The 18,832-nt window shown below is 40.1% G+C and overlaps 1 protein-coding gene across 6 annotated transcripts in view; it reads left to right on the top strand.

Annotated features, from left to right (window-relative positions):
• LOC110179422 (uncharacterized) overlaps positions 1-18,320 on the top strand; it is a 29,971-nt gene extending 11,651 nt beyond the window's left edge. For 2 of the 6 annotated variants that reach the window (XM_086835587.1, XM_086835588.1), the window contains exons 2-8: positions 52-289; positions 5,944-6,441; positions 7,638-7,766; positions 11,240-13,682; positions 13,756-15,334; positions 15,404-15,473; positions 16,180-18,320. In XM_086835587.1, the coding sequence (XP_086691713.1) occupies positions 134-289; positions 5,944-6,441; positions 7,638-7,766; positions 11,240-13,682; positions 13,756-15,334; positions 15,404-15,473; positions 16,180-16,248 (4,944 nt within the window). In that variant the 5' untranslated portion in view covers positions 52-133 and the 3' untranslated portion in view covers positions 16,249-18,320. Of the gene's footprint in view, positions 1-51; positions 290-2,782; positions 2,889-5,943; positions 6,442-7,616; positions 7,767-11,239; positions 13,683-13,755; positions 15,335-15,403; positions 15,474-16,179 lie in introns of those variants that run through there. The other 4 variants (XM_086835586.1, XM_086835591.1, XM_086835590.1 and 1 more) reach the window with 4 other exon arrangements.
• The last annotated feature ends 512 nt before the right edge of the window (positions 18,321-18,832 follow it).

The following is an 18,832-nucleotide window of genomic DNA, read 5'->3' as shown; positions in this document are numbered from 1 at the left end:
TCCTTTATATCTCTTTCCCTCCCTCTTTATTTCTCTTTCTCTCTCTTTTAGTTTTTCCAGGACATGCTGCTGGGTGAATAAATAACTGGCAGGACTAGATTGGAGCGGCAAAGGGAACTGTTACGGGAACGGAATGGATGCTCGCCGGCAGAAGCGTCTTGGCCCAGCGCCAATTGCATCCTTCGAAAAGTCATTTGAGGACAATGCCACGACAAATGCACAGCAGCAGCAGCAGCAGCAGCAACAGCACCAACAGGAGCAAAAGCAACAGCATCAGCACCATACAGCGGTGAGTCCTTTAGCCTACTTTAGACCAGCTCACCGCTGCCAGGTACAGTGGGGACTTGTCCTTAAGAATATACTAACATGTATCGTAAGGAAAAGTTCAAGAAGAAAGGTTCTATATCATATACTTATAAAAATATAGCTCTTAATATTATAAACTTTAATTTATCATCATTTTATGACCAAAAAATATCAAAATTTAATGTTAAATTAGGATAGTATATAAATAAATATTCAAACAATTCTTTAAATAATAAATTTCCTTGAAATAATGTAAAAACTTTTTTCTTTTAACATTTTAGCGATTTTTGTTTTTTCAAATACTCAATTGTCTTTGCTATAGCTCTTTTAGAAGATCTGTAATTTTGTATTTACTTTAAAAGGTTCTTTGTAGTTTTTTTTTTTTTAGCAATTTAAAGTATTCTAAAAGTTATAACAGGAAAAATTAAATAAAATACTAAGACTTAAGTTAAAAAGCTTTGGATTTAATGCTTCATTGACGGTTTTAGAATATTTAAACATTTTACTAAGACATATTTGTAAATCTGCTTTGCCAAGAGGGAAATATAATTCAAAATCTTCAAAATGTAGTAGAAGTATAGTTTTTTAATATCTCTAGAGGTTTCCCAAATTTCTTTATATACCCTCTGTAATATTTTCTACATATACTATTTTGTAAGGATACTTTTCCTTACGCTTTTATCGTTCGAACCCTGTACCCAGGACTCATGTCGTATGCACATAATGCAGGGCTTAAATTAATTAACCAAAACATGAAATCAACTAAAGCGTTTTCTGGGCGCTGTAAGCTTCGTCCAAAGCTTTTCGCTCTGCAAATATGAGTGAGTGTGTACTAAAGAGGGGGAATACAGGATACGGGATCCTGGATCCAGGAACCGAAGCAATGGGGGAAAAGACTGGAAACTGGAATGGGGATGGTGTTTCCTTTCCTTTTTTTTCGGCGGTTGGGGCCGCAATCATGCAAATGGCCACTTAAAAGGCGGGCTAATAAACAAAATGAACCTTAAACGATACCAACAACAACAACAACAACGGCAAACGGGGCGGCGGTTATCCGAGACACGCGCCAGAGATCGGCGACTGAAGAGTCGTGAGTTCTTTTTCTTTTTTGAAAATATTTCGCTGCCGCCTCCACAAAATGCCAAGTGCTCCAAATAATTCCAAAATAATGTCATTTCGCCGGTGGCGGCAGTAAGCCAAGTTAAGCGTGAGAGCGAGCGAGACGGTGAAATGGCCAAAAGCGAAACGAATGAACGGTTCAAAGCATCCGGTAACTGTGCGGCGAAACAGTGCGGGTAAAAGGGATAGCAACAGGAGCTGGTTTAATACCATTACTTGCCATAACTATAAAGTTTTATTTCAGGTTTAGAAATGAACAGGAATACAAGTCAGAAAAAGGTAGAGAATATATAAATATAAATAGAAAATTACTATTAAGATCATAGCAAGACCTTGCAGGGTACTTTAATTTTAGTTAGATACTTCAAACGCTATGAAGGAGTCATTTCCGACCCTATATATCATATATATTCTTGATCAGCATCAACAGGGGAATGTTTCTAGTCATGTAGAAAAGAAAAACAAATTTTGACAATTTTTTCAAAATTTTATAAAGAGCTAACATCGTTAAAATGATCAAAAAATTAAAAAAAATTCGAATGTTCTAAAAATTTTTATTGAGTATGCAGATTTATTAACCTTATAAAAACTAACACAGGAAAGCAATCCAAATTAAGATTATTAAATTTTTAGCTTAGTTATGAGTTTTTTAAACTATGATTTGTTAAAAAAAATTGCCAAATAAAAATAGGATCCTATTCAATTGCAAACTGCAAGTATATATAAACTTCTGCTTCTCGAAATTGGTTTATTTTCTTGTTTATATAATTTTTTTAATGATAAGCCCTTAGGTGTTCCTATTATGATGTCCTCTATGGTATTCCCTTTCGCAGTCGCACCCACATGGCAAGTTGACTCCTGAAGCTTCACAGGCCACAGCTGAGTCCACTGAGCTTTCCGGCCTCCTGCCGCTCTTCTCAACTCTCTCAACGCCTTGCTTCCACTCTCACTCACCCCCTTTTCTCCCTAGGCCGAAGCTTTCATACGAGAAAACGAAGCAGGACAAGGGCGAGAGAGCGAAAGGACGAGGCGAAGCTTTCGTCGCATTCCCATTCAGCACGATAGCATACTTTTTGGGGCTTTCGCTGCCCGCAGTTCGACGCTGGCGCTGCGTGCGTGCGGTCTAACGGTAAACGGAGCGGAGCTCGTTGTCAGAGCGAGAAAGCGCGCTCGTGTGTGTTTTGTGTGTGTGAAAGTGTATGTGTGTGCGTGTGTGTGTGTGTGTGCGAGCCAGACGGAGACCGAAACCAAGTCAGAGGCAGAGACAGAGATAGTCCAGGAGATAAATCAAGAGAAGCGTTAAAGCGAATAACGGGCCAGAGACGAAGAAATCACAAACATTTTATTTTGGGTTTTTTTTTTTATTTTTTGTGAGTGCAAGCTAATGCAGAATTAATAAGCCAAGGCGACAAGTAATACTCAAAGAGACTGTCACACACACACAGGATTTTTTTGGGAACGCGGTGAGTTTGTGTATTTGTGTGTGTGTGTGTGTGCATGAACAATAAACATAAAGTCGAGCACGCGGCCTCTCTCACTCTCTGCCTCTCTCTCACACCCCCTCTTAAGCCTCCTTCTATTGCCTCACTGTGTCTCTCTCTCCTTAGCTTTCTCTCTCTATCTGTCTCTCTCTCTCTGTTTCTATCTATCTCTTTCACTTTGTGGTCTTGCTTACTTTTTATTTAAATTTTAATTAATTTAATCACACATTTGTGTGACAGAATCACTGTACACTCGGCTCGCCCTCTCTTGCTCTTGCTCTGTCCTGTCGCTCTCACTCTCTCCTGCTCTCTCTATAACTGTACCTTCCTTCCATTCTCCTCTATTCTTACGTCTCAAATTATGCTACGATAAGTCCCAAAAAAACACTTCCTGCCCCACTCCTAGCGCAAAAACAAAAAAATAAAGAAAAATATACAAAAGAAAATACCTAACGAAAATACATTATTTTCTTTTCTGTACACCGCTAAAACAAAGGCCCATTTTTTTTGGGGGGGGGGGGGGAGGGAGGTGGGAAGGCGGGTTTCGTCCCCATTTTAACTATTTCCTTTTTGTTGTTGCCGCCCAGCAGCACGCGCTTCAATTTCGAAAATCACAGCATAGTTTCCAGGGCCAAAGTCAACTTTTAAATTAATTTGTGTGTTGTGTGTGTGCCCAAGATCCCGCTGAGACAATAAACGATACCTACCCGAAAGCCCTATGTGTTCCCTACTCCCCCCTGAAACCCCTAAGACACACATCCCCTAAGCAAAAGCCTCCCGAAAATGCCAGGACGCGTTGGGCGCCATGTGTCAATCATCGCCTTCATGTTTGGACTTGTCCATGTGCATATTTCTTCACAACTATTACACAGAGATAAAATATTGGGAAATTATCACAAAATATTTACTTGATATTTAGAAATAAAGTTTAAAAAGAAAGTAAGTCAGATTGCTGCAATTTCAGTGGGGTAAACCTTTACACCTCTTTACAATTTTTCAGTAATTTGTAAGGACATATATTTATTATTTTGCAATTAATTTTCCCTCTGTGTACCTTTGGTTCCCCCACTTTTTGCGTGTGAAAGGATTTACCCTTGAGCGCCTTCAGTGCGAGTGCAGCATCCCCGCACTGATGCAGGCAGATTTGTCCTCATCGTGTTGCTCCAGTAAACTCGGGGACTCCCCCACCTGCATTTGCATAGCCCTTCTTCCTTCTCCCCATCTCCCCTCGTCCCCTTGTTCCTTCTTTATGCATATCCATCTCTCTGCCTTCACTCTTGCTGCTAGCAAACAGTTTGGAAAACTTAAAGCCCCGCTAATGGCGTTAGCCAAAGACTTTGGGCCCCGAGGACAAGAGCACACCGGATGCTGCATCTCTGGGCAGGAAGGAGGAGATAAACAAAGTCGCCCCCGGATGCTTAAAGTTATTTTATTATCTCATGCCTTCAAATTTGCACTTATTTTATGGCAAAAGAAGAGACTTGAGAGCCAAAGGATATCCTGTGGATTGCAAAATGAGTGGAGTTCAAAGTTTGATTACTGCTAGAGAAATCGTAGATATTGAATTGAATATTGATTAAGGAGATATTTCCAATACAATTTTAAATAAGTAAACAATTAATAAATAAGCAATTTATTTTCTCCTTTAACAAAGCATTTATAAACTTTAAAATCCTTGACTTTTATCATAAAAGGTATTATATTTTAAGAATCTCTCTTGATTTCTTGATAGATTATAGCTTTCTAAATGTCAAATATTATAGTAATTAATATCTTAAAGGTTAGAAAAATCATTGAACCTATAATCGGGTCTAGAGTTCATCGTGCTATTTTATTATTGGAAAGCCACAAGAATATGATATGAGCCCAGGCTTGGGAGTCCGTCCAGATGCTTCTATGTCTTGGCCGGTTTGGTTTTTTTTTTCTTTTGGTCAGCCATTGCAGGTCACCACCTACTCCTACTCCTTCTCCTTGCTAGCCAGTTTTCAATTATAATTGGGCCAAAAGGGGAGCCCAGAGATAAAGCAAAATCATCGTTTCATTTAAAAATCACATGTGGGAAATGGCAATAGCCTCGGGAGAGAGTGAAAAGCAAGCCAGGAAAAACGCCATAGGGTTAGCTTCACACAAATGTATATACATATATATTCCTACTATTATATATATGTATATATCATTGTACATATATGAAGAAACTGTGTCAAAGCGTTTTATTTCAATTTGCGAAATGCAATCCAAAGGGGAGATTATCGAGGGGAATGTCCCCAATGGAGTCAATTGACGACAACAGGGAGCTTCTTGTGCTTACATTTCTATTCCTTCTGCTTTTGGCCCCCAGGGTCATCCGCCATAATCCAATGATGGGGGTCCACAATGTGTGGGAAAACAATTAGATTTTGTTACTCGATACACTTACTTACTTACTTAATAGATTTATTTTGTATTACGAGGGTTAAGAAAGTGTGTTTAGCAGTCATTGGCTATTGAATACATTTTTGAATTTAAAAAGTTGGAAACATTAAAGAAGCCTCGGACAGAGTTTAAAACATTCTTGAAAAACTATTTCCCCAAATTCAAATAATAATGCTTAAAATATTTACAGGTATTTTGCAGTACGTTTTCCCTGACTTTTTTAAGGTTTCTTTAATAAAAGACCTATTAAATAACAAGATGAATAACGTTATACGATTTTTGTGTTCTAGAAATTGGAAGTTTGATCTGTGGACATCTTTTTAAAAGCCAGAGAAAGAAAGGGAGACATACATCTTATGTATTTTTAAGCATTCTAGATCTGTGCGTTCATAAAGGCAGTCTCTTTTAAGATTTCTAAAAAAAAATCTTTCAAAATGACACTTCAATAGTAAAAAATGTATGCTTTTAAAAGGTCTTTGAATAACCTTGAGAACAGCTTTTAAAAATCCCCCTAGCTACTCCCTCCTCGAAAAATAAACAAATGATGAATATGCACATAAATATTACAGGAAAAAACATTTCTTCCCTTTATAAATTATTTAAATTGTTGTTGTTCCATTTCCAGATGATGGAGCAGAGTGTGCGAAAACAGACGTCGCAGACAACGACGAACAGGAACAGGACTGCCGGCGGCATAGAAGCCCCGAGCATAGCCACATCCGCAGCTCCAGCTTCAGCTGCATCCTGCCCAGCATCCGCCTCCGCCCCCGCATCCGCATCCACCTCCTCCTCCTCGTCATCGTCGGTGTCATCGGCCACCTGTTCGGCGACCATCGTTCAGGCAAAGCAACGTCCGCCGCCCCTGAAAACGGCCACGACGACGGTGACCACCACATTGGTGAGCAGCAGCGAAGGCGGTCAGCCGCTGCCACCAACCGCTGGCGGTGGAGGCGTCACCACCGGTGGTCCAGGTGGTGGTCATGCCGGTCCAGGTGCCAGTTATCGCGGTGCAGCCACCTTGACCACACCCTCCACGCCCAGGATCGAGCTAAGTCGAGCCTCCAGTTCATCGCATCACGAAGAGGATAGCCGTGAGAGCAGTCCAGAGAATGTGTTTGAACAGGTGAGTGTCCAGGCGACAAAAGGTGTAATTTTGATAGAATCTTTTAAAAAGGATGCTCAAAAGTATGCTATGATAAGTTGAAATTGAAGTGTTTTCAAGGCAATACTTTTGGACTCTTTTTTTAAAAGGAATTGAGAATCCTTTAAGGGGCTTAGGTTGGTTACAAGGCATTCTTTTGGGTGATTAAGAATTATTATCATAAATTGAAATTCATTAAAATTGATTTGTTTATATTTAAACATATTAATATATTATTTATATAATATATTTACATTAGAAAGTTTTAAAAGCACTTTAAAACATGTATTTAAAATACTTTAATATCAATGAAAGCATTAAAATAATTATAAAGCCAAGCTTACTGGAAAAATTATCTTTAAAGTATAACTTTCTAGATTTCCTAGGTATTTTTTAACAAAAGAAATTAAAAATATAAATGCTAAATTCCTCACAAAATAAAATCAAACTCCTAATTCATTAGAAAATAAAATCAAACCTTTCTAAACTATATTTTCCTTAGAAAAAAAAGGAATGCCTTGTAACCCAAAATATCCTTCAAGGATCAAATGTAATTGTTTATGTACTTGGCTCTAGTTTGTTTACATTTTCTGTTTTGTATTTTCTTTTGCATTTGCTTATGTGTTGTTGATCGCCATTCATTCATAAAACATGAATCTATAAATAAACTTAACCGATACACCGATATGTATATCATTTATATGTACATCTGTCTCTTTCTCTGTCTGTAACACTCTCTCTCTCTCTCTCTGTGATGCGCTCGCTACCCCCTTTGCACACACACTCTTCCCCCCCCCCTCCCACCTAAACACCTGAACACCATAAACCCCAAAAAACCATGTCCTGTTCGTCCTTCGTCCCGACCGAACCGCAAACGAATCCTGCACACAAATTGGCTGTTGATTTGTTGATTTCTGTTTCTGTTCTCGCTCCCATAAACCCCATGAACCCATGCATGCTTCTTGGCCCTCATCCATGCCTAATCCCTCACCTAATCCTGATCGGTAAAACAAAAAAATTCAAACAAAAATACGTACAAAAAAACCGAAAACGTAACGTACAAAACTATCGCTCTGTGACACAACTAACAACCGAAAACTACTCGAAAATGTGTGTGTGTATTGGCTGGTTTATGTGGTTGAACTAATGCTCTGAAGGTCGGCACTGGCACCCTACAGGAAACGATTGGCCTTGGCTTCCGGGAGGAGGGCGCCCTCGAGCTGCGCAGCTCCACCGAGGAGCTGTATTTCATGGATCCCGAGCAGAAGAAGGAGGAGCAGGAGCGCATTCAGCAGCAGCAGCAGCAGGTGAGAGGTGTTCGGGTTGAAAGCTAAAGGAATCGATAATATATATCGATATTTCCACACGATTATTACACATCGATTTCGATTTATATATATATATTTTCAGAAATACTAATTACATGGCAGTAAAATCATACTTGGGGGTACAGTAATCGATATCTATTAATGATCAGGTTTAATGAAGAAGGAAAGATACTGATCACTTATCAAATTTTATGTATTTGAGGGTATTTTGGGTTTCTATATTGGAAGAGCTGCAGGAAAATATATAAAAATAATAAATGTTCAAATTTTTACAAAGTTTAGCGATGTTATCCCTTATGTAATTAAATTGTTAAATTAAATAAATTAACGTCACATAGCTAAAACTGACGTGTTCTAAATAAATTATTCAGTTTAAGCTGAAATATGATTAAATTAATAGCTTTTAATGCTCTGTGTACTTTGCAACAGTGCGTATACGTAATATTGCTCATACGCAGTGTGGTTCAGCTTCCTGAATTCATTTTTAATATAAAATAACTAAATTTGGGAAGCCAAAGTTGTTATACTCTTGCAGTTCGCAATTGAATTATAGGTTTAAATCGAAAATCGATGATACCTATTCTTTGAGTCAATATTTATCAAGATATTTATATGAGCATTTTTTCGACCAATCAAAGTTTTAAAAACTCATAACTAAGCCAAAAAAGCATTAATTTTAAATCGGAAAACAGTTCTGAGCTAGTTTTTATAAGGTTAATAAATCTGCATACTCAATTTAAAAATTTAAAACCATTAAAAAACCTTAAAAAAAACCTTAAACCTTATAAAATTTTCAAAATTTAGAAAAAATAAATTTTTACCAGACATACCCAGATCGATTCGGCTGTTAATGCTGATCAAGAATATATATGGTCTATAGGGTCGGAAATAATTTCTTCACTTAGTTTTAAGCTTCTGACTGAAATACCCTACAGGATATTTAAAGAAAACCAAGGCCCAGTTTAATTATTCAAAAATATATATTCTCTTTCCTCTCTTTACATTTTCAACACCTTAATTGTATTGTTGTTGTTTTTATTTTTTATTTTCTGTGCCCTTGCTTTTAAATAAATAATTATGTTTTTGAACTTGAGCCGCTTGGAAAAGGAAATTGATTATTTTTCGCAAGTTTCTTTGACATTTCCTCGCTGACAGAACGGAAATTGGCGGGTATCGCGCGAATACTCAGGGAGTAAGTCAGCCGGAATCGATGCCACTGACAAGGACGAGGCAGGGGGCAGGGGGCAGGGGGCATGGGGCATGGAAATGGGGCAGTAACCGCATCACAAGTTGAATTAATAATGCAGAATTGCAGTCGAGGGTGGTTCTATGGGCCCTTGAGTGACAGCTGACAAGTGTAGCTACCCCGAGTTGTATCTCTGGTTTTTACTTTCTGCATTTCTGCCATCTGCCATCAGCAGCTTCAATTTCCCATTTTCCATAGTATATAGTAGTTTTTCCCCTCTGTAACGTTGTGTTGAGTCAAGTTTACGAGCCGTTTTCTGTGCCGGACAAAGTTTTGTTCGAATTATATTCCCCCTTTTGAAATGACTGCCTCGCTGTCCAACTTATCAATTGGTTTCGTTACCTTTTCGAGGTGATAGTAGGGCCATCCCACCCTTTGGTTAATTGCAAAAAAAAGTTACAATTGATTACTGAGACACGTGACGGTCTTAATTGGTCCAAGGATATATATATAGAGAGAGAGTGAGCGAAGGGGAAAACTTTAATCACCTTGAAGGGTTATTGAAAAGTGTCTAGCAAGAAAAATATAAGTCACAGATATCAAAAAGCATTAAGATTTTAAATGAAAAGACTTTAAGAAAGTTTGTTCGTTTTAAAATTATGGTAAAAGGCAGCCAAAAGTGGATCTTTGAGCTGCTTTACCACAGTCTAAGTTTGTATATAAAATTTCAATGTTTAAGTTTATGATATTATCAATACTTAAATGAAAGTTTATCATATTTTTTTAATATGATATTAAGGATGATAGTTTTTCTTTATAGTAAATCCTATTTTTCCTCTCGTTATGCTTATATATCATAATTATTAACCCTTAAATTTGATCTAACTTTTTGGGTAAAAAAGCTAACTAGTTAAGATCTTAGCAATCACAGACCAGTCTCTAGTTTTTCCGTAATGGCAGCCCGAAATGCAATTCCTATTTCTGTCCCATTTTTCCATTTTCCTATTTCCCTTTTTTGTTACTTTCCCCTCTGTGTTTGCCTTCACTGATTGGCAGCCGCGGGGGAAACACAAATCGAAATTGAAGAGTCGCGATTGACGTGGAACCCAGGACCAGTGTCCATTTCTAGATACATAAACTCTACAGGAGAAAAACTGATAGATTTTTCGAAAAAAAAATTTAAAAAATTAAAGATTTAAAGCAATATAATTTCTCACTAAGAGCTATATATTCTAAATACTCAGTTAAGGTGTTGGATTTTTGTTTTAAATGTAATTAAAGTTTCCCTTTTGAAACAAGATTTTCATACTGACTTTCTACATTATATTATATTATATATTAAAATGGTAAAATATTATGCCATTAATATAATAATTAATCTTGTAATATTTTATATTTAATATAATTATTTTAATAAATATTCAAATATTAAAAAAAAGCACGTAATACCTATAGTTCCCTGCTTCGACCTCAATTTCCAATTTAAACTAACAATTAAAACCCTTCAAGCTAGGTTTATATAGTAGTTGTTTCTATATATTTCATATATGATCCTTATGATTACCTATTTATATATATATTACTATCCTTAGAGGAGTTTATAATATATTTTATATATTTTCCTCATACTAAATATTATCTTTATATTTTTTTATATACTTATTACTTTATATTTTAAAGAAGTTTGTATTCCTTTATCATCTTTATAACCAAACCTCAACAATACCACAGAAATTGCTATAAATTTTGAAGTAATTTATGTAGTGTAACAAAAAATATGAATTAAAATGTATCCTTTTTAAGGTGTAACATTTTGTGGCATATTTTGGATCATTTTTTGAACAGATTTCAAATTTCTACCAATTTCTGTGGCCTTTAGAAAAGTTACAGCTCTCACATTCATATATATTCTTTATATATATATTCCTATATATATGCCTATATAAATATATTCTATTTATATTTTAAACATATATTTCTCGAGGATTTTTTTCTTTTTTAATTAAAAAAAAATACTGATATACATCTTCAGGTTTAATCGTCCTTTCGTCCTAGTTTCTAGTTCCTAAATTATTAGCCCTTGTAGCTTAGGAAAATGCATTCAAGAAGAGCCTCTCTTTCAACAACACACCACACTCAACAACACACCACACTCAACAACACACCACACTCAACAAACACACCACTCTCAACACACTCACTCTCCTTCTCTACATCCTTTGTGCACCTTTAATTAACATCTCCCTTTCCCTTTGCCATCTTCCAGGCCAAACGCTCATCGCCGCACATCTTCAAATTCGATGACCACCAGAGCTACCTGCAGCAGCACCAGCGAAAGGACTCCGCCAGCTCCGAGGTGGCTGCCTTGTTGTGCATCTCGGGCCGCACCAGTCGCATCTCCAGCGTGGGGAGTCAGGGTTCGGCGGTCAGCCGCCTCTCGGCGGTATCCGGTGTATCACGCTCACCCTCGCCCCACCGCATGCTCCTGGAGACCTCCTTTTGCGGCCCCAAACCCGTGGAATTGGGGGGCAGCACCGGCGGCGGTGGAGGAGGAGGTACTGGCAGTGGTGCCTCAACGGCGGCCAGTTCAACGCACAGCCAAGCGGAGGCCGGCGGTATGCCGGGTGCGGGCACTGTGGCGGCAAATGCCGCACTCCTGGAGCAACTACTGTTGGCACGCAAACATGATCCCACACAGGCAGTGCTGGCCGAGGGTATCAAGGTGCTGCCACCGGCTCCAGGTGCTTCACTCGGTGGCAGTGCCACCGCCTCTTCCACCGCCGCTGCCAGTCGCCGGAGCAGGCAACATAATGGGGAGAAGGAACCCTCAGGCGGAAAGCCAGCAGGCAGTACATTAACAATGGGCGCCCAGCGGCGGAGCACCAAGAGTCCTGGACAAATGGTGGTGGGCAAGACGGCCAGTGGAACGGAATACATTAGGATTAATCTACGACCAGATCACATGTACAGTGACAAGGGAATTGCGGCCAACGAAAGGGTGGTGGAGGCACCCAATCAACTGGCTCCTGTGTACTCCAAACCCGCCTCTCTTAGCTTACAGGGAGGAGGAGGAGGAGGAGCAGCTCCCCTGGAGGATCAGCATCATAGGCTTACACCCACAGCAAGTCCCAAGCCAGGACGACGTCTCAACAGTCGCTCACCCTCACCAGCCACCGGAGGAGGTGGCGGTGGCGGTGGCACCGTTTCCCGCAAAAGCTCCTTTAGCTCCCTGTTCCGTCTCGGCAAAGACTCACCCGATTCACCCAGAGATTCAGCCAGATCACGCAGCAAAAGCAAGGAACGACCGGCCACAGCCTCAGGTGGAGGTTCGGGAGCAGGATCAGGTACGGGAGGTGGCTCCCAGAATGTCACGCCCAGCAAACAAAAATCCGTTCTGGCCATCTTCAAGCCCGGCAAACGGGGAAGTCAAAGCAGCAAAAGCTCCTCACCGATAGAATCCACACAAATGGATGCAGTGCCACCGCCACCACCACCTGCTCCCGGCTCTGCCGGCTCTCACAATCGAACACCGGCTGGCTCAAGACCTGGAAGCAGGTTACGTTACTATGATGAACCCGTAGAGGGTTACATTCACATACCACTGCACACGCCACCGGATGAGCGGGAGGCGCGATCCCTGCTGCAGGGCATCCAACAGTTGGCTCATGCCGCCCAGGCCAGCATGGATCCCTCGCCGCTGCCCACCCACCGAGCTGTGGTCCAGCGTGGAGAGAGTCACACATCGGGTGGCGGCACCCAGGGAACCCAAATCACAGCCATTCAGCTGGCAGCAGCAGCAGCTGCGCTGCGTCCGGTGGCCCAAAGAACCAAGGTAGCTCAGCGACCAGATCTTGATGCCATACAATCGCTGCCCAGTCAAGAGGATCCACCGGGCCTTGGCCCCGGTGAACTGCAGCAGATCCAGGCAGTGCAGGCCAATTGGAGTCTGGAGGTGCAGCGGCATACAAGTAGCTCCCAGGATTCACAGGAAACCACAGCCGAATCCGTGATTAGTTCGGTGGTCAGTGCTCGGGCTGCTAACCTAGCTCAGCAGCGGGAACAGGCGGTGACAGCCACTTCGTCTGAGATGCAACGTTTGCCCTCCGTGGAGAGTACACAGAGTGCCTGTGAACCCAGACTGGTGCACACCGTGGCTACTGTAAATGCTCCCAATCCTGATCTGGAGACAGCTGCTGCCAAAGAGCGACGCCGATTGCTATTTGCCACCCGTTTGGGCTCTGGCAGTCAGGAGCAGCTCTTCTCCACACAATTTAGCATCTCAAAGACGGAGAGTCAATCCAGTCAGCTCTCAGAGCAGGTGGATCACTCCGGTGGGAGTACACCGGCCACCACATCAACGTCCACGGCCACGGCCATGGGAGCTGATGGACTACAGCGACAGGGTACGGTTATCCGACGGGTGGAACCAGTGGTGCCACCACCGCCACCCCCCAGGGGCATAGGTATTTGTAGCTCCGAGGAGGAGCAGCAACCGGAGAAGCAAGTGATAATGCGAACCAAGCACAAATCACGTCCCAGTTCCGAGGATGAGGCTGCACCACCAGCGGATCTTCGTCACTCCCGGTATCTGGAGAACTTTGATGTGCGCCGGAAGCTTCATGAGAATCTTCCAGACTCCACAGGGGATGCCCCTGCCCAGACTGTTATACCCAGGAAACCCAAGCGACAGAGTGTACCCGAAAGCAGGCGTAAGTAATGGTGACTTTCTTTCACTATAAAAACCTTGAAATAATCTAAATTCAAAACCCAACTTCCATTCAGGTGAAACCCCGCCCAGTTATAGTTCCGGCACTGTGACCCCCACCACGCCCACGCCCACGCAGGCAGCTCCTCAGCAGGTCACCCGACCATCCCCGACTTCCACCATGGCCAGCACAATCACACCCATACCGATGGCTCCCCCAAGTGCTGAGCCAAGCTCTTCCTCCTCCTACAGGGATGCACCAACCACAACCTGCTATAATGATCCCTTGAACTCTGCCACAAGCACTCCAACAGCAACTCCTGATCCCATGCTGATCTCACCGCCTGTTGAGCGAAGGCATTCCCAGTCCACGGATGAACACGAACCGGTGGAATCATCGGAAAGTGAAAGGGACTCCGATATGGCGGCCAGTTCTTCGGTCACGACAGCCGTGCCCGCTGGCGGGGATTTGTCGGGCAAACGGCATCATCACAACTTTCCCCGCAATGTGTGCGTCATCGAGGAGCATGAGAGCACTGGTTTGGTGTCCCAAGAATCCTTTGACGATGAACTGCCCTACATACCCACCACGCTGCCCGAGGAGCGGGCCCAAGGCGTACCCCTAATCCCTATGAGAGAACGGGCCAATATGGAGTTAAAGACATGTCCTGTGGACAGGCCACGTTCCACCACGCCCCTAAATCCATCACATTTGGAGGAATACTGTACGGGGATCATGATGCCTCAAGAAGGATCTACAACAACCATGGAAATTGATGGAATGGGAACAGGATTGGGAGCCAACGCAATAATGGTTACTGGTATGGGCAATGGCGCAGCCTTGGGAGGAACAGGCGCCATCCTGAGCTCAGGAGGACCACCTGTGCGTGGCGAGAAGCTAAGGATAAGTCTGCCACGCAAAGAGTCCGTGGGCAAGGAGCGCATCCAGAGCTCCAAGTCACCGCGTCGTGTGTCCAATGCCAGTGGCAAATCCTGGTTTGAATTCGCCGAAGAAGGACTGCGTGCCAACAATAATCTAGAGCGCAAGGACTCGGCCAAGCAGCTTCTCCCTGTGGTCACACCACCTCCACAAGCTCAATCTCAATCTCAATCCCAATCGTCGTCCCGAGCACCAACCTCAAACCTGGAGGAGCCCAAACCAAAGGCCTCCACACAACGTAAACTTTCCGGTCATTGGATTGACTTTGAAAACATCCCCGAGAAGCGAAAGCCGGCCAAGCGGATCACCACACTGCCCAAGGAGACCCTGGCCAGCAGCAGTGCTGCCAATGCCGCAGCCACCACCAGTTCCTCATCCGCCTGCGGCAGTCATCATCGTTCCGGCTCTGGCCATCATCATCATCATCATCATCACCAGAACCAGCAGCAGCATCAGAGCAAGACATCCACAGATGGTGGCGACAAGTTGCACTACAACTATGTCAAGCCGGAGGATTGTCAGTGCGAATGCCATGAGGCGGAACGTGTTGAATCCGGTGCTGGGGATACCAGCACGGGAACGGGCACGGAAACGGGTCCCAGCACAGGCACGGGAACCGGAACCGGAAGTGAATCCCTGGCCTCGGTGGAGCTGCTGCAGCATGGCGAGGATATGTTGCCACTGCTCGAACCGGAAGTCACACATGCCGATGGCCGGTAAGTGAATTAATTATGGGAAATCTCCTAATAATCATAAATAATAATAAATCTTGTAATATTCCCAAGGATCTATGGCGATGAGGATCAGATGGCGATGCGTCACAGTGGCAACAACAAGGGTGGCATTAATACCAGGGTGAGTTTTAGTGAAAATTTCCGAAAAGAGACCTTAAAATATCGGGGGTTATTATTAAAATAGGGAATGGCATTAAAAAAATATATATTTTACAAAAAACAATCATTTTCTTTGATTGAAACTAGTTAAAAATGTTTTAGAAACAAACAAAATACTAAGGAAAATATTAAAAGTGTCTAAATGTAGTTAAAAGTAAGATATTTGCCTGCTTTTTATACCCTTAAAAAATGTATTATAATTTTAGTTAGAAGCTTAAAACGCAGTGAAGGAGTCATTTCCGACCCTATAAACTATATATATTCTTGATCAGCATCAACAGCAGAGTTGATCTAGCTTTGTCTAAAAGAAATTTATTTTTTCAAAATTTCGAAAATTTTACAAGGGGTTTCATCGTTAAAATTCTCAGAAAAAAGGTAAAAATTTTGACATTTTTTAAATATTAAATTGAGCTTGCAGATTTATTAACCTAATAAAAACTAGCATAAAATAGTTTTCCGGTTTCAAATTAATAAATTTTTGGCTGAGTTATGATAGATATTCACTGCAAGTAATGGTATAGAAATTTAGGGTTCCCCAGATTAGTTTCCTTTCTTGTTGTTATAAAAATTAGAGTTTTTATAGGAAAACAAATGATATAATATATAAAAATAATGTTCATAAAACATATATATATAATATCTCTATTACTATTTCTTTATTTTTCCAGCATGACGAGTTCCCACGCCGCGACACCGGCTCGAGTCCTCGCACTCGTAAATTTCCCGATAGAAAGTAAGAAGCGATGATGATCTCCAGGAAAAACAAAAAAGACAAAAACAAAAACCTATCTCTATATGTAAGTGGCGTCACTAAGCTAAGGGCCCTCCTTCCTGGCCTATATCCTTAATGTACCTCAAGCCGAGTGGTTGTTAAATGTGCGGAAGCGGAAGTGCAATCGAAAGCGGAAACGGAAGCGGAAGCAGTGCGATGCAATAATGCCTCGTCCGTATTCACTCACACTTTCGACTCCATTTAGTTAAACTCAATACTGAATACATAAACATACGATAACGGTAACGATAACGATAACGATAACGATAAATATGCATACGATACTCGATACATATAGCTCATGAATGTACATGGTTAGGAGTAATTTTTTTGATAGCAACAATTAAAATTACAACCACTCAGACTCACACTCACACTATATAGCAATGATCCTGATCGTTTGAATCCTTAGATACTTTTCGCTGGCAATTTAACTAATAATGTGATCTCAGATATGTAGATCCCGATTTGGACTTTAGGCTATAAGTCTCGGTGTGTGTATTTGTTGTGCGTGTGTAGTTTTTGTTAACTAGCTCAGACAAATCCAGGACTCTCAGACTATGGGCTTTACTGTGTGTGTGTTGTGGAGGAGATCTCTATAAAACAAATATATACATATACATATATATCCTCCCATATATCCCTAGTAGTTAACATATGTGTGTATCAGGATTGTAACGGAAATGTATCTGTATCTTGAAAATCTTTTAAACTGCAGGTAAAAATAATGATTTGAAATATCATAGCATACTTTTTATCTGTACTTATTATTGATTTTTAACTCTACAGAGATTTTTGTGACTCTCCTGCATATATATTTTTGAAAGAGTTATAATCGTAGCCTGATTCATATAGCCTTCATAGTTCAGTTGAAGCGTTAGTTAGTTAGTTTAGCCAGAGTTTGTAAATACATAAGTCTTAACTAGATTACCAGTATTTAATAGAGTTTGTTTTCTTTTAAGTTTTTACATTTTTTTGAATTTTTTTTAAGAAAGAATATTATTATTATATAGCCAACAAACTGCCAGCACACACACACACATTTAAAAAATATATAAATATATATTTTATTTTCAATAAAGACACGATCTTATCCAGATCTCCTCACTGCATCAAGCCCCCCCCTTAGCTAGTCTTTGAAATTCCTAAAATAAACTCTAATTGAAACTTAGCGGACAACGGACATTCATTGAATTGAATAAAAAATTAATAAAAATATAGAAAAACCTAAGCAAATAATAAACTTTAAATTAATTTTAAATGCAAGTTAAGGAGAACTTACATATATAGGTAAATTATACAAAAATGCATCAAATAAAACCTAAAGAGCATTGAAAATGTGCGAGGCAAAACCATAAATGGCCATCCCCAAAAACTAAATAATAAAAATAATTTAAAAATAAGAACGGAAAAAAATAAAGCAAGAAGAAACCCATTTTTGTATTCTTTTTTTACTTTTTTTTTAATTGTTAGCAAAAATAAAGTGTTAAAGCACAAAATGCACACTCAAAACAATATACACAATATATATACGATATATACGAAGATCTTAAAAAAAAATTGTACAATAATTTCAAGCAAATATTTAAATAACTTCAGACTTTCCTGTTTCCAAAAAGAAAATCTTGTTCTCTTCGTTTTCGAATACATTTTTTTTATATAAACATATATGAAACTTTGAAGAAACCACGAAAAATTGTTGTTAAAAAATGCATTTACATGAAAAGATAAAAAATAAAGAAGAGAGAAGAGTTGAAAGCTTAAAAAAGCAAAATAAATATTAAAAAAAAAGGAATATGACAACAAATTGTTAACGAAATTTATGCATTCGTACGAAAGAAACCAGAAGATGAGTAAATCAAGAAAAACCAAAAACCTAATAAATTAATAGATATATTATATATATATATATATTATATGCACTTTCATTATTTAACGATTTCATGACGATGGAGAGCAGTCAGAACATTAATTGAAAACTATTCATTAAAGTGACAAAACCAAAAAAAAAAAAACATATTTAAACAAAAACAAAAACTGTTTGTGTTATCTTGGGAGCCCACAATTCGGGAGCTTATCGATTTGCATGCGACTTGTTTGGACTCTCACCGTAATCCCAGGCCCAACCAGAGCCCCACCGTTGCCCATCGATCATGATTACCAGACTATATAGCATGCATATGCATATAGGGCTTGCTTATAGAGCCGACGATTTTTGCGATTTCAAAGATAACGACGACCACGTCAATCGCTGACGAACTACACATGTTTTCTAGATCCCAACAACGTATGACTTTTGGTAAGTGGCTTGCTTTTATTTAACAAATTTTAAAATTTAATAATTAGTATTTAAATATTAACTAGAAGGAAATCTAAAATACGAAAGCTAAAGTTAATACACCCTTTTAATTGATCACAGCTTAGCTTAAAATATTCGCATACTTTAAGTCCATATTTATCACTATTTTTATATGATTTTTTTCGAAAAATTAAAGTTTAAAAAACGCACAACTTAATCAAAACTGCAATAATTTCAAATCGGAAAGCTT

This window comes from Drosophila serrata, unplaced genomic scaffold (genome assembly GCF_035046125.1).
Source record: "Drosophila serrata isolate PLE 108 unplaced genomic scaffold, ASM3504612v1 contig_276, whole genome shotgun sequence".
Taxonomy (NCBI): domain Eukaryota; kingdom Metazoa; phylum Arthropoda; class Insecta; order Diptera; family Drosophilidae; genus Drosophila; species Drosophila serrata.
This window is presented reverse-complemented; position numbering and strand designations above follow the sequence as displayed.